This window comes from Erpetoichthys calabaricus, chromosome 12 (genome assembly GCF_900747795.2).
Source record: "Erpetoichthys calabaricus chromosome 12, fErpCal1.3, whole genome shotgun sequence".
Taxonomy (NCBI): Eukaryota; Metazoa; Chordata; class Cladistia; order Polypteriformes; family Polypteridae; genus Erpetoichthys; species Erpetoichthys calabaricus.
Genome location: NC_041405.2, coordinates 130,602,085 through 130,619,229, shown reverse-complemented (window position 1 = coordinate 130,619,229; position 17,145 = coordinate 130,602,085). Strand labels below are relative to the sequence as shown.

At 39.1% G+C, this 17,145-nt stretch overlaps 1 protein-coding gene across 1 annotated transcript in view; it reads left to right on the top strand.

The window, feature by feature from the left end:
- The window catches only part of LOC114662621 (electromotor neuron-associated protein 1-like), a 38,545-nt gene extending 29,192 nt beyond the window's left edge, over positions 1-9,353 (top strand). The window contains exons 6-7 of the mRNA XM_028816206.2: positions 4,650-4,873; positions 6,830-9,353. Coding sequence (XP_028672039.1) covers positions 4,650-4,873; positions 6,830-6,985 — 380 coding nt within the window. The 3' untranslated portion in view covers positions 6,986-9,353. The remainder of the gene's footprint in view (positions 1-4,649; positions 4,874-6,829) is intronic.
- The last annotated feature ends 7,792 nt before the right edge of the window (positions 9,354-17,145 follow it).

The window sequence follows — 17,145 nt, the reverse complement described above, 5'->3', positions numbered from 1 at the left end:
TAGAAAGCCAGTGTTTTCACTGCCATTTTAAAGTCTTTAATTGAGTAATAGATAAGCAAGATGAAAGTCATCCTAGAAATTTCACTTACTAAGGGTTGATTGACCAATTCTTATCATAATGTTGATTTTGTCTTGAGCTAAGCTTAGTTTCCAGGATCAGCATGCATACTGAAAATATCTGATGAAAAATTTTTTCAGTGTTTCTTTTTAAGTCTGTCAAGTTTTTGTAGCATTAGGGAAAGCTGCATTATATGATTAGTGAAAATCTTGAAGTATGTCATTTGCAAGATACTGTACAGACAGACATTCATATAAGAGATCATTACTGTAATTGTATTTATATAGTGCTTGGTGTGCTTGACCCATCTCTCATTAACTTGATTTTTTTTTTGCTACATCAGCTAATTCTACTTTAACAAAAGATGGTACCACCTGGCCATCCCGAACATCATAGGCAATGTAATGTAACATGTAGCTTGATAATTAATTGAAGCAGGTGTCCAAAGACTAAATTGAGCGACACATACTTCATATCATGTTGTTAACATGGGTTTAGATGGAAGTGTGTGTGTTTCTCTAATACTAATGGATTTTTTTTGTGGAAGCAACAAAGGAATATGATCTGAGGAGGAGTGTTTATAAATATGTCTTGATTTTTCAAAAAATATTTTAGAGGTATTAAGAGGATGATATTCAAACTGAAAAAAGAATTCAAATTTCATAGTGCAGATGGGTGCCAAATTTAAATAAGTACATGAAGCAATAGGTTATGGTGTTAGGCATATAGGGATCGAGGCTGAGTATGCTGCTGTTTAATTTATGTACATAACAGAGTAACTAGCATGTTGTTTAGGTATGGACATTACATAAACTGAGAGTACTGGCTGATAACCTAGAAAGAGAAGCATCATTGCAGATGTACAGACAGAGTTCATACATTTACTGTATATATACCTGGCAAATTATGTTTCATGTAAAGTTTCACACAGAAAGTAAAATATAATGGCAAAGTAGGGTTTTGAAACATGAAAATACCCCTTGTGAGAAGGACCTAAAAGAGTTGTAGTGGACATGTCGCAGTCTACAACCAGAAAGTTTGCAGGTGCTATTAAGAAGGCTAAGAAAAAGTTTGGTTACGTAATGACATACTGCTATTTTGCGTTCAAATCAAGGGAGGTTATGCATCTGTTGGAAAAATGCCTCATTAAGGCTGGCAGATCAAATGCTACCATTCAGATAGAATTTGAATGTATTGAGGAAAAAAAAAATACTTTAAAGGCAAAAACTGACACTCAAATGTAAAAGAACAGTTGGTTGTTTTTCCTTGCTCTAACTTAAGCAATGATTCAGGACATATGCAGTGCCATATTGTGGTACGGTTTTTGTTCATCCAGGGTCAGCCTGTTTGTTTTGTTAGGTAGTGCTTTTATTAGTGATTTTTTTTTTTTTAATTTTTAAATATTACCTTTCTGATAGCGCTCCCCTTCATTTCTGAACCTGAGATCTGTGACTTACTACATATATTTGTTTGCTACAGTTGTTAAAACATCCATGACATAAAGGAAAAGGTGGCTTTGTTTCTCAAATGGAAAATACCTGCAATATGTCAATTTTATTTTCTGTTATTATCACAGCGCCTTTTCAGTGTTAGCATTGCTCATTTTAGCTTTGTCGGCCAATGCTCAGTTTCAGACTGTCTTTGTCCTAGTTCTTTTTTTAATTGACACACTCTGTCCCGACTGAGGGCGTCCCGGCCGGGCCAGGCTCATGGTTGTCCCTCACAAAAGGCATTAGTAAAGTAAATGATCATGAGGAGAAAATACTTGAAGAACATCACAGTTTAACATTTGGTACATTTTAGTTGTTTCATTTATAAAACTTGTAAATGCTCAAAGTCTCAAAATAGATACACTGCTCAAAAAAATTAAGGGAATACTTAAATCACATATCACATATAAATGCTCCTCCTGTTCCTCCTCGCACAAAGGAGCAGATACCAGTCCTGCTTCTGGGTTGATGCCCTTCTACGTCCCTGTCCAGCTCTCCTTGTGTAATGGCACATCTCCTGGTATCTCCTCCGTGTGCTTGAGACTGTGCTTTGAGACACAGCAAACCTTCTTGCATGTATAGATGTGCCATCCTGGAGTAGCTGGACTACTAGTGCAACCTGAATTGGCTGCAGATGTTGCCTCCTGCTACCAGTAGTGATAAGGACACTAGCAAAATGCAAAACTAGAGAAGAATCAGTCAGGAGTGATGAGGAGAGAGCAATTGTCTGTGGCCACCACCTGCAAAACTATTCCCTTTTTTGGAGTTTTTCATGCTGTTACCTGTCCAGTACACGTGTTGTCACTTTCATTTGCACCAAAGCAGATGAAGATGATTCACAGTATCTTATGCTTCCTAACTGAACAAATTGATATCCTCAAGCTTTATTGAGTTGGTGTTAGACTGTGATGATTAAGTGTCCCCTTAATTTTCTTGAGCAGTGTATTTTTAAAAACAGATGCCCAAGGAAATATCTTCTGGCCTCTGAGTGTAAAAAAAGAAGCATAGTTCTGACAAGTGTGCCCAGTTATCATTCTTCCTGCATTGACATCATTTTGTGCGTGCTGGTAGTCCATTTTTTAAAATTCTGTGCAAGTGTCCCATTTGTTTTAAATCCTCAGCTTGCACCTGCATGTTTTATGCAGTAGTACATGAGTCATAAGCAATACATGGTTTGCAGGTGCACCTCAAATTAAAAGGTAAAAATATTAATCAGTAATTATTAAAAAAAAAAAAAGTCAAAATACCTCATACGACAATCTGTTTTAAACATATTTTCAAGTATATACATTTTTTTCATATAAATATTCACATATTCTATTTTGGCTAATTTGTTCTCATCTTTAATATTTTCTCCTGTTCTCCATGTTATGAAAAACAATTCAGTGTAAATTGATAAAGGCAAATGTGGCCTGAGAAAAGATTGTTGGAAATGATTTTTTTTAGTTTAAGTGGGGACTAACAGGTAACCTATTAGAAGTGTTTAACCTTATGGAAGGAATTATTAGGATAAATGCTCTGTTTTAAAATGCATTCTTGGATAAGAACACAGTGCTCAAGTGTAGGCAGGCTAAGGGTATACAGTAATTTCACAAACGTTCAAAAGTATCTCTCCATGAAGAGAACAATAGATCTGTAGAGTAAGTTACCAGGTGGTATATTACATAGCAGTATACCTTGGGGGCATTCCCATCAGAGTCTCTTTTTCCTTTTCTTTTTTTTTTTTTTATAAAGTTACAAGAATGATTGATTAGCTATTTTTGGCCGAGTAAATCATTCTCATCAAAATGTTTCCTGTGATCTTGCATTATTATACAAAGTATCAAAAAAATAACACAAACTAAAGCAATACTTGCTGCTTCACTGTCTTGTGGAGTAACTTGCTTACTTAACGCCTAACTCAGATGCTACAACATCTCTCTCCCTCCTCACATTCTGATTCTTTCTTAGTCAATTTTTTCAGACCATGGTATTTTTCTTCTCCTACCAGTGAGTCTTCACCTCCATTCTTCTTCTTAGTCTACCCTCAACATATTTCTTGTTTGTAATAGACATTGATTATTCCAGGCTTAGCTCCCAAATCAGTTCTGGGGTTAGAGGAAGTCTTATCTGGCTACAAGATTAATGCACCCAGAAGTCTATGCCCTTCAGACCCTTAATAGCCCTCAGGTACCTTGAGTCTTTAGGGCAGCATCAGAGCTGCATACTTTAAATGTGCATCATAGTCCTACTCATGTTTTCTAGCGCTACCTTTTAAAGTGCAATATATTCTTTCTTGACAGTGTGGACTGCTGCCTGTTTCTCCAGTTGTGTTTTTTTTTTTTTTTTTTTTATAAATACCAGCCTTCAGTAGCACACCAAATGTTAGAGAGTCTGGAACTCCAGTCATGTCCACTGCCATTTTGTAGAAGCAGTTTTGGCTCCTACTAAAGCCGTAAACTCTCCTTTACCTTCCTTGGTGCCATTGAAGGTTTTATTTTCAGGGCACAGATCATACTCCAAAAGATAAATGAGTGACAATGGTTTTCCACACCACCTCAAACCCATAAGCATGCAGAAGATTGAGGAATATATTACTTTTTTTATTCATACTGCATTTGAATACTGTCTCTCTTGACCTTATTTCTAGTTCATATCCAGCAGCAATATTTTGATAAGATGATGATGGTAATTATGGCTTTCATTAGTAAATATCATTCTCAAGTGTCTTCTCATCATATTGCTTTTTTAGCAGTTAATATGTCTGACCCAGTATGAGAAGAATAAATACAGTTGCATGATCCCCAAAGGAATATAAATCTGAGCTGACAGTCTGGAGTATGACAATTTTCTCTACCAAGTTATTTTAAAAGTAGGTCTAGGAAAAAAAAAATACATAATAATTCTGTCATGAGCTAAAAATGTACAGCAACAAATGCAGTCACTGAAGATCTACCTGACCAGTGTTCTTCACTGGTGTGAGTTCTAACTGTAAGTAGGACAGTAAATAATATACAGGGTAATATATCAGAAGGAATCTGTCAGTTGGTTTCAGATTGTTTCGAATGAATTAATATTTCTGCTTTCTGTCTTTGCTTTGTGTTTTGTTTAATTGGTCTTAGGACCTTCTGCACAGAAGACAGTTTCAGCTAGCCCACCAGTCTACTTGGAACTTGCCTATTTGCCATCTGGTAGTGGCGCCTCATCAGTGGACACTGAGTTCTTCTGCCGTCTGAGATCATCTTGCTATGTGATCAGCGGTGATGAGCCCTTGAAGGAGGCTGTAATGCGTCCCATCCTAGATGCACTCCTTGAAGGCAAAGCAGCATGGGCTAACAACCTGCAGGTCAGTATGGGTGCGTGGCTATCTCCCACCTCCCACTGTATACTCTGCCAGATTTTGTTGTTGTCTTAATGCCATTCTTATTCCTTTATTTTCAATCTTCCTTAATCATTCTGCTTACTTCGAAGTTTTACAAGCACAAAATTACTACTACAGATTTCATCAAATAAAGCCTAACTAAAACTACATAAATGACAGATTGACTTTTTAATAAAATGCAGTGCTATCACCAGTAGAAATAATTTTGTTTTACTTCCCTGTTTTGCAAACTTGCATTATTCCAGGGGTTTATCAGTAAATTACATGTGTCAGTTTAGCTCGAGTGTACTATACCAGGATGTTTAAGTAACAGATCTGCAATGCCAATAGAGGTTTGCATAGTTTTTATACTGTTATTTATCACTAATATTCTAATCAATGTTTTTCTGTAAAAGCGCCTACAGTTGGAAAGCAAGAAATCTTTTTTTTTTTAACGAGTTTTTTAAATTTATTATTACAGACATTATGGTGCATAGTAGCTTGTAAAGGCAGATGCACAATAGTGATTACCGGTTGGAGTATCACATTTTTCCTCCCCATGTAGATTCTGCTTTTTTAATAATCCACCCAGGTTATGTACAAACATTCACATGTCTTTTAGAGTGGAAAACCAGAATGCAGTAAGGTACAGAGTGGAACTTGTGCACGACTGTGAGAAAGCAGACAAGAGTTGGTGGAAATAGAATGGAAGGTAGCCACAATTGGGACTGAAAAATCTGTAATGTGTAGACCTCTATTATAGTGCGTGGTATAATTCTTCAGAAACTTGCCAGGTCTGTTTTATGTGTAAACCTGATACAAAACTGTAGGATCAAATGCAAGAAGTGTCGGGATGCTTTCAAAGAAGATGTGGTGGCATGTATGACCAATCATAAAAGTCTTTGGCATTGATGTAATAAAGAATAAGACTGACACAGTAGTTTTTAGGAAAGATGACATAAAATGTTCCGCTTTGTTTTTGCAATGTGAAAAGTCTTAAAAAAGGGTAATGTCTGAAATAAGCTACAGTCCATCAGAACCAAGATGGGAACTGTTAATCCTAGTTATCATTGGATGTGATGATGAGTCTAAACTAATCTTTTTTGGCAAAAAGAGGTGTGGACCCTTCAAGTGGCAGTGAAGCAGCAGTGAATAGAACTGTGTTTATTGTAAACTAAGGTATGTTTAGAGTAAATATCCTCTAGTACCTTATTGATATGTACAGGTGCTGGTCATAAAATTAGAATATCAAGACAAAGTTGATTTATTTCAGTAGTTCCGTTCAAAAAGTGAAACTTGTATATTAGATTCATTCATTACACACAGACTGATGTATTTCAAATGTTTATTTCTTTTAATGTTGATGATTATAACTGACAACTAATGAAAGTCCCAATTTCAGTATCTCAGAAAATTAGAATATTGTGAAAAGGTTCAATATTGAAGACACCTCATTCAAGACATTCAAAAGAAAATCGTAATTTAAAGATAATCTGTAAAATTAGATTTGATTTTTGTAAAGAATATCATTCTCACCAGGATTGCCACAGCTCCCCACAAGCAGTCTGCTGGCCCCTATTTTATAAATGATTGTGACAGATTGCAGGGTGTCAAATGGATGAGCGAAATACTCTCAAGGAAGAATAACCTTTGAAATTAATCAATGGGTCAATGCTTTAATCACTAAATTGCACAAGCAGCTTCTAACATTAGACAAGTACTACAAAAAAGTACAAAACCTAGTACTCTGTAATTTCCCTTGAATTATTTTTGTCCGTTATGTCATTTATAAAATTTGTGATGGGATTCTTAAATTTCCAAAGAGTTAATTTCTGCTTATAAGAAAGGTTTGTCTTGAAATTACAAGCAATTCTATGTCATTATTTTACGGAGTTAATCTAGGTGCAGTTCTAACTTGTTCTTTCATATTGATGTCTGCAGGTGACCTTGATTCCAACGTTTGATTCTCCTGTTATGCATGAATGGTACGAGCAAACTCACGAGCGGCAGAGGGACCTCAACGTTACCGTCTTGGGCAGCAACAGTACGGTGGCCATGCAGGATGAGACCTTCCCTGCTTGCAAAGTGGAATTTTGACTCTGAGACTGCATGCAACACTGGCACAAATGTAGGGGCACCTCAGCTACACTTCCTTATGGAGCCCTATCTAATTCTTGTATATGCTTCTTTTTTTGTTTTTTTTTTTGGCAACAGAGACTAAATGTGTAGCTTGTGCCCTACACTTGTGGTCTTTGGTATCAAATCAGTCAACTTCAGTCCTTCCTAAATCATGCACAGCCACACTGACACATGCACACAAGCCACTCTTATGGACCCCACTCCTCCTTGCACATATACTGTCTTGTGTCTATCACAGATTATCTATCTGCTATTCAGTTCCTTGAAGCCATAAGAGGGATGGTCATCTGTGACACTTACAGGAGGTTCTAGCATGCATTTAGGACTTTAGGGAGGGTCATTTCTGTGGGAGTTTGAGAGTAGTAGCACAAGATGAATGTAGAGAACATCGTTCAGTATTTTGGCCTAAATTGTTTGGGATAGAGTGATAGAGTACCTTCTTCCTTAGGCTGGGTATGGTGCTCTCTTAGACTTTTTTCTTGGGGTGAGGAGGTGGAGGATCGTTCCTCTCAAGTAGAGGTGTATTTTTTTTCACAGTTCTGTAAAGGGGATGCTCATCACCACAGCTGTTATTTTACTTCAGTGCCGTCCCCATCATGCATCTTAAAAAAAACATTTTAATGAAGGAATTTAGCATTAACAAAGTAGGAGTAGGGTTTGCCATATCCCATCTTCTACTAACAGAAGTTAAATGCTGAAAAGGGGCACAGTGGGCACCCGTGAAATCTAAAAGACCATCAATGGAAAGTAGAAGGTAGAAGGCTCCATTTTAATTAAGATAGACATGTTTGTGGTATTTCAGCGGAGAGGCGAGGATTAGAGGATCAGTGAAAGTTGTGTTTTAGTAGGGGCTAACTGCTTTATCAGGATAAGCTGCCAGTTTCATCTGGGCACTGTGCATATTTATTTATTTATTTATTTATTAGAAGTGTTTTGGCAATGCCCTGCCATCCTTCTCCCAGCATCGGTCAGATTCAGTATTGAACACTAAAGATTGTTTTTTTTGGCTCTTTTAATCTCTAATTAAAAAGAAAAAAAAACTTTTTTATTCTCTTTTGCACATTTTTGTATTTCAAACTTTTGATGTTTGTTGTGTCAGAAAACACACACATTAGAATGGGAGTAGGAGGGCATGGTTCATTGTATATGAGCATCCCCTTACACTTTTGTTAAGCTGTAGACACAGATCAATTTCATTTTTAATTAATAAAAAAGGGGTGAGAGGGCTTATCGGCAAAGCCTGGTATGGTCTGTGGTACAGGCTGCTTTCTGTCTCCCTTAGGATAGGGTGCTTTAACTATTGCCTTTCCAATTATTGTTTGTGAAGCTACATTGTACACGAACATCATTGGCTCAATAAATCTGTGGCACGATGCTGTGCTGGCACTTTGTATTAATTTTGGATATGCTAATGAGGTTGAATGCATGGCTAGAAGGTGTACACTCATTTTTATAGTAGATTATTTGTTAAAACAGTCAGTAACAAAAGTGTAGAGAAAGAGTTTCGTCCAAGTTGAATGGAATAAAGAGCATCAAAATTTCTAATTTAATACTGCTTGCATCATATCCTGCCCCAGCCCACTTTGAAAATATCAGAGGCTCTGGTGCCACCTAAGGGTCACTATTCCCATTTACAAAAAAAAAAAAATTGGCAGTTCTCCACATTCTAAAACTTGCAATTGAGTTTACACATCCATATCTGGAACTGCACACGTGCACTACTGGCAAGGTTTGAGTGGAACATTTGAGTGCAGAAACCGTTTTTTAAGAAATGATGAACGTCAATTGAGTTTCTCACCACATGAAACAGGTCAGCAGTTGGGGATTGTGCTAGATGGACTCGCATCGTATCCAAAGCAGACTCTACTGGGACCTGTTCTCAAAAACTCTTGAGAGTAAGAGTGTTGCTCAAAGAAAAAGACATCAAGAATCTTGGCATTTGTCTTTGCTGTCCAGACCCTTCCTGTGTTCCTCTGAGGGGGGATTCAGGTGTGGGGCTCTGACTTTGTGTTCTTGGAAGCTTGTTTGTTTTACATCCAAATAAGATAATTCAGCTTTCATCCATGCAATTGTAATCGTGTTTACAACAAAATCAGATGTATAAAGTAGACTGGACGTGGACTGTTGCTAGTTAAACTGATGGTAATACACAGTCTTTTACTGGTATGAATGTATTTCTGAAGCTGTGAAAGTCGAAAGATAAACACAAAGTCATACACTCTGAATTCAGACAGTATTGTTTTGCACTTTTAAGAAACAGTTATAGCAGAAAGAACGCTAAATGATCAAAGAACAGTAGTAAATAAATTGGAAAAGTAAAACAATATTTTGTTTTTGTCTTTTTATATTGTTGACATATTTTGCCTCTTTCAAAGATTTGCCAGGAAACAACTTAGTACGGTCATTTTACTGGGGGGTTTATTTTTGTAAGGTCCCTGCATGTTTTTCACCTTTGCTCAAAAAGCAAATTAAAGTCAGAAGTCTTCGGCCACCCAAAATAATTTGTAAAGCTAGTTATCTGTATTTACTGGTGACAACATTAGAGTAAACACACAGTGATGCAGTAAAAAGTAACAAGAATTTTTGACATTTTCAATATGTTAGTATTTTTGTATGCCAGACCACTACCTCCCCATCTGTACGGTGCAAAGCCAAACGTTTTGGTTCGGATAATTATATTTTTCATTAGTCTAGTCATCCTGTGGCAGCTCTTTTAATTTTATTTTTTGATTTCACACTACTGGTCTCCTTTACCTTCAGCTATTCAGAGGTTGAAGCTCTGAGGTGAACAATCTACCATTGTTTGTTTTCCATCTGCAGACTTAATTGTGTTTGAGGCATGTCTGGGGTTATCATCATACTCAAACTATTAAATATAATGATCTGTTGTAATAATACATTCTTGTTTGGTGCTGCTGTGTAGGGACATGTTGCACATTAGAACAGCAACATTTTACATACATGAAGTCATTTTTTGTGATCACTTTTTAGCACAGGCACAAGTAAATTACAATACAAATAGATGAGAACCTGTGCATTAATTATATTATTGAAGCCGTTTTCTTGAAGGAACACGATGAATTGTATTTCTTCTCAGTCACCATTTGTTTGATTTTGACCTGATCCTCCCACAGCATTGGCACACTATGAGAGTTGCCACCAAGGCTGGCAGTCATCAGTGTGTGTTGGTCAGACGTGAGTAAGAGTTTCACTGGACTCGTTACACATCACAAATCTACTACTTGTCGCCAGCTCTCCTTCTGACATACCAGTTTCACTATGAACCACAAATTTCAAATTTGGACTCCTCCATACTTAAGACTTTTTGTCAATGGGAGTCGTCCCTCCACCCTGCTTTATTTATTATTATTATTATTATTGTGTGTGTGTGTGCACTGCAGTCTCTTCTGTTTGTTGCCTCTGGATCTTAGCTTCAGCATGCCCTTTCTTTTAGGACTTGTTTGCACAGTTGAAGCACGTCCTTTCATGCCAGGTGACTGCCAGTCGCTGAGCCAGCACTTCATTGGATTTCCTCCTGTGACCTTTAAATGCTGCCCGTCAGATGCAGACAGCTTTTTGTGAGCTCTAGTGCTCTTCCTGTACCCACAATTCCTAGCTTCAGATTTCTTTAACAGGCCGAATATCACATCTTGAAAATCCACTTTGGTGTGTCGTTACTTGCTGACTGTGCCCTTATTGATATAAAACAATGCTCTCATGATTTAACGGGTGTTATCTTAGCCATTTCTAAGCCTTGCCTTTGAGGCACCCTGGGATTTTTCCAGTTATCATCCAGTACTCCCATTTAAATGTTACACTTCACCACTCGCTCCTCCGGTTCATTTAAAGACGCCTCATTCTTCTGAATCAGGAGTGCGACTGCTGGCATTGAAGGAGTACATGAGATAGTGTGTGGAGGGGAGTTGGAAACCAGAACTGTGTTGGTTTGCCATTTGATGTGATGATATGACATTGGTTTTTAATTTCTAGGATACGAGGGTTTAATATCATGTATTCATGTACAAATAAACTTACTGGCCTTATAGCTTGGATGACCTAAGATTTTTACACAGTGCTGTATATGAAACTGAATACTTCAACAAAAAGGCTCTTTTTTGGAGAGTTAAAAGAAAAAATAATGTCTGAAGTAAAATATCTTGATAGACAAAAAAAGTACAAAATTACAATCCGTGATTACTTGAGGTTCGGGTCCTGTTCATTTATTTTTTATTCAGAGCACTGTGACAAACTCACAGGTACATTAAACGCAATTAAAACTAAATTATAATGAATACACATAACGTGACAGATTTGCTTGACACTGATTAACATAAGGGCGGCACGGTGGCACAGTGGTAGCACTGCTGCCTTGCAGTTAGGAGACCTGGGTTTGCTTCCCGGGTCCTCCCTGCGTAGTGTTTGCATGTTCTCCCCTTGTCTGCGTGGGTTTCCTCCGGGCGCTCCGGTTTCCTCACACAGTCCAAAGACATGCAGGTTAGGTGGATTGGCGATTCTAAATTAGCCTTGGGGTGTGGGTGTGTTTGTGTGTGTCCTGCGGTAGGTTGGCACCCTGCCCGGGATTGGTTCCTGCCTTGTGCCCTGTGTTGGCTGGGATTGACTCCAGCAGACCCCTGTGACCCTGTGTTCGGATTCAGCGGGTTGGAAAATGGATGGATGGATGATTAACATAAATAGACTCAACAGTATCTGTCCATTAACATTGTTGAGCTCTGGCAGTAAAGATGGCTAACATCACACACTGGTGTGCTGTCTACATGTTCAAAGGGTTATGAAAAGTTTGACAAATTGTAAAGGAGCTACAAAAGAACAGGAAAATAAAGGAAGGCCAGAAGGTTTGACTTTAAACTCATCAGTTAGGGCCAATAAATATGACGAATGTCATCTAAACGAGTTTCTCCATTTCAGTAATAGCTTCAGAAGCTTCTAGACCTGCAAAGGTCCCAGATCTGGAAAGATGGACAAGGCAGGAGAGGAGGGGACATGGCACTTGTTATATGTAGAAGAAGCAGCTTCAGGTTAGGAGCACATGCTGATGGAGCACATCGCGGCACCCACCTCATGACGAATCGACTCAGGATTCCCAGATTAGGACCTGAGTTCAGCCGTGCAACAGGTGACACCTCAGCACCACACTAGTTCAGATCGAATGGAACAGTGGGAGGTTTTATATGGTGGCTGGAGTGCCAATTCTGCCAACAACCCCCAGGTTTTTCCCTGCAGGTTGGAGGGCCTGCTTGCAGGGCTTGGATGCAGATTAATGTCATACCCAGGACGGAGCAATTGCAGGTTAAGGACCCAACAGAGCAGAGTCACTTCTGGCATTTATGGGATTTGAACCGGCAACCTTTCTGATTACCAGTGCAGATCCCCTACCTCAGAGCCACCACTCCACCCTCAGCGCAAAAGATCTCCTTAAAAAGAGAACAAGTTCTGAAGAGCCAAGTTGGATTTGTAACAAAGACCCTCGGGTGGATGCTACCTATACAGACATTTCTGGCAACAAAACTGCAAAGCAGTATGGGTACAACTAAAATGATGTATAAAAGTACAGAAATGAACATGTAAACAAAGACCTCCTCCTTTTGGGGACGGAGGAAACACCTGCAAAACCAAAACATTTCTATAAATAAGAGATGGTGTCACTTCTGGGATATCCTGATTTAAGTGCAAAATTGAAAGTGGATTAAAACAAAAGCAAAAATCATCACACTAAAGAAATAAAAGAAGCATAAAACTTTCTGAATTTAGAGGAATGTTAAACTAAGAATGAAGAATTGGGCCCAGAATAGTAGGAGAAAAACTGGAAAGGAAGTGAAGGCTTCAGCTACTGCATTCAAATCCAAATCCTAATATGTGATATCATCTACTGCTACATTCTGCTCCATACTTGTAAAATTTTGATTTTACTATTATATTGTATTGAGGATTACTTGTGTTCTGTGTATTGTATTGTATTGACCCCCTTCTTTTTGATACCCACTGCTCGCCCAACCTACCTGGAAAGGGCTCTCTCTTTGAACTGCCTTTCCCAAGGTCCATTGCAGACAGATGCAGACAGTTTTGTCCATTTTTTCCCTACTAGGGTTTTTTGGGAGTTTTTTCTTGTCTTCTTAGAGAGTCAAGGCTGGGGGGCTGGCAAGAGGCAGGGCCTGTTAAAGCCCATTGCGGCACTCCCTGTGTGATTTTGGGCTATACAAAAACAAATTGTATTCAAAACAAAGTGAAAAGCCTTGGAGCTACCCAAGGAAAGCCACTGAAAATAAGATGGAAATAGCAAATGAGTTGAATGCACCACCAACATTATTATCAAAAGAAATACATTTATATGGACACACATTCTCAGAACTCGTCACCTTCAAAACGCTGTCCATGAGATGCAGTGCACGTCTCACAGCGCGTTCCCCCATTCCTGTTAACATTTTCTGTACTCCCCCTGTGTTCCGTGTCTAGAGCTTCCGGTGTTTGTTGCTAATTTTCTTTTATGGTAGCAAATCTTCACCTTGTTTATTAATGGAACAAAAAGCAGTTACAGTGAGATCTGGCGAGTACGGGGGCTGCAAAGCAACATTCACATTGCTTTTAGCTAACAACCCCTGACTGACAATATGGTGCATAAAGCAGTTTTTGTATGCATCACTTCTCTGGATGCTTATTGAAGAAGCCTCGGCAGTTCGACGTTGTGCCACTGGTCAGCAGTCTGTTCACAGGTAACAAACTACAAGTCTGTCAGTGTCGAAAATCACGACCACCATTGTCTGTTGAAAATCTGCCATGGTGTCACTGGAGAATAAACAGAAGTCTGCACCCGATTACCTCCGCACGATGCCACTCGGCGTGCTGATTCCCCAGACTTGCAGGCATACAGTTTTTACCAGCATATTGAACGACTACTGTGGAAGAAATTTAACATCTTATTAATGAAAGAAACATCCCCTAACAGGACAAATCAGTTATCAGGCAGGAGAAAAGCTGTTTGTTGTATCTTTTAATTACTCCTCGGCAAAATGCCTTAGACGGAGCAGTCTGTTACAGCCTGGTGAGAATGATCATAAAAACAAAGGACAGACGTTCATTTTATAAACTACTGAATTTACATACACTGTCAATCAATGCATATATTTTACTCGGGCTGGTTGGTTGGTTTACTCCCAAATGATTTATCTACTCTCTCTATATATAAAATCCTAAGCCTAAAAGTGCAACGATTTTATGTGACATTTTTTGTCACACTTTAAATCAGGCTTATTTTAAAACCTACATACAGTATATAGAATGTTTGGTATCATTCTTTTCAGAATTTATCGAACTTTAATGTGATGTTAGATTTTCAGATTCTTATTCCGTTTTTAAATTATAAACTAAAATATCAAGTAAGTCGTGGTTTTTAATATCAAGAAAGTTGTGTAGGCCACAACTGGGGCTTGGCCCCCCTAGTATAAAATACGTATTATATTAAACTAGCTGTGTAAGCATGTGCTGTAAAAAGTCCAGGGTCCTAGAAACTATTGAAACCATCAGAAAAAAACTGAAATGTAAAGATGTCAGGTAATTGAAAGGAACTACTCTGGGCATCAATGTCCTAGGAGTTTTGTAGATGTGCTCGTATCGCTTGTGCATTAACGGCAGGTGGAAAAGTAAAAGGGATACCGTTTTCCCGATGTTAGCAGCTAAGCGACTTTGTCTTTCTTCGGAGGTTTCGTTTTGCTGATGTGCTTGCCTCGCTTGTGTATTAGTGGCTAAGTGAGTTTCTGTTTCCTTGGAGGCAGAGCCCTTACCCCGACTCCACCTCTCACGTCCGGGCCAGACAGACAGACACACACACACACTTCCACGCGTAGACATTTATATATGAGACTAACTGTGTACGCCTGTGCTGTTAAAAGCCCGGGCTCCTAGAAACCATGGATTCTGGCACTTCAATCAATCAATCGCCTCGCTTGTGCATTAGCAGCTAAGGGAGACTCTTTTTTCTTGGCAGTTTCACTTTGGCGACAGAGTTGATTTCTTTGAGCTTCAAGCTGTAGCCGGACACACACACACACATAGACGTTTATATATAGGATTTTGGTTCTTCTTTATACAGTGGAACCTCGGTTCACGACCATAATTCATTCCAAAACTCTGGTCGTAAATCGATTTGGTCGTGAACCGAAGCAATTTCCCCCATAGGATTGTATGTAAATACAATTAATCTGTTCCAGACTGTACGAACTGTATGTAAATATATTTTTTTAAAGATGTCTACGCACAAATTATAGTTAATTACACCATAGAATGCACAGTGTAATAGTAAACTAATGTGAAAACATTGAATAACACTGACACAAACACCCAGGCTCCCTGCACGCGCAGGCTCTCTCTCTCTCTCTCAGCAACAGGCGAGCACAACCCCACCCCCCCTTCTCTCTCTCTCTCACGGCAGCCCCCTCTCTCTCACATTGCAGCAGTTCGCGCTATAGCCTTACAATCCGATTCGCTGTATAAACACTTTCTTTTTTAAATGAGTTTTAAGCGCACTGGGAAAAAAAGGAACATTTGAACAAATCTGAACTTTATTTAAAAGCCAATCAACACAGTAACATTGCAGGATTTCATGCTAATAGCATTATACAGTAATCCCTCCTCCATCGCGGGGGTTGCGTTCCAGAGCCACACGCGAAATAAGAAAATCTGCGAAGTAGAAACCATATGTTTATATGGTTATTTTTATATTGTCGTGCTTGGGTCACAGATTTGCGCAGAAACACAGGAGGTTGTAGAGAGACAGGAACGTTATTCAAACACTGCAAACAAACATTTGTCTCTTTTTCAAAAGTTTAAACTGTGCTCCATGACAAGACAGAGATGACAGTTCTGTCTCACAATTAAAAGAATGCAAACATATCTTCCTCTTCAAAGGAGTGCGCGTCAGGAGCACAGACTGTCAGAGAGATAGAGAAAAGCAAACAAATCAATAGGGCTGTTTGGCTTTTAAGTATGCGAAGCACCGCGGCACAAAGCTGTTGAAGGTGGCAGCTCACACCCCCTCCGTCAGGAGCAGGGAGAGAGAGAGACAGAGAGAGACAGAGAAAAAGAAACAATCAAAAATCAATACGTGCCCTTCGAGCTTTTAAGTATGCGAAGCACCCTGCAGCATGTCGCTTCACAAAGCAGCTGCACAGAAGGGAGCAAAGTGAAGATAATCTTTCAGCATTTTTAGATGAGCGTCCGTATCGTCTAGGTGTGCGAACAGCCCCCCTGCTCAATCCCCCTACGTCAGGATCAGAGAAAGTCAGCGCGAGAGAGAGAGAAAAGTAAGTTGGGTAGCTTCTCAGCCATCTGCCAATAGCGTCCCTTGTATGAAATCAACTGGGCAAACCAACTGAGGAAGCATGTACCAGAAATTAAAAGACCCATTGTCCGCAGAAATCCGCGAACCAGCAAAAAATCCGCGATATATATTTAAATATGCTTACATATAAAATCCGCGATAGAGTGAAGCCGCGAAAGGCGAAGCGCGATATAGCGAGGGATCACTGTAACCCGATCGATCGCTGTAAACACTCTTTTTAAATGAGTTTTAAGTACATGGAAAAAAATAAACATTTGAAAAAAAGATAAAAGTAACATTGCAACACTTTCTTCTCACCACTCTTCACTTGCTTAGAAGCCATGGTTAACTGCAAAAGCACATGAAATACTGTAGACCACAAAGAATTCACAGGTAAAGCACGTACGTCTGACTGAGAACAATGAACAGGGAGAGCCTGAACATGTGCTTAAATACAGTAATCGGCGCGTACGACCCGGAAGGAAAATAAAATAGAGCACAAAGAGTTCACAGCGACAGCACGCACACACGTCTGACCGAGAACAATGCAACACGTGCGGAAATCATCGGCACGCACAAACCGAAAGGAAACTGGCTTGTTCGTATACAGAGTGTGTGGTCGTGAACCGAGGCAAAAGTTTGGCGAACGTTTTGGTCGTAAACCAAGTTGTACATGTACCGAGACGTTCGTGAACCGAGGTTCCACTGTACCTTTGAGTTGAGCCACCACCCTTGAAATTTCTGTGCATATAACAACGGGCCATTCTGATTGTTCGCAGGACATCTG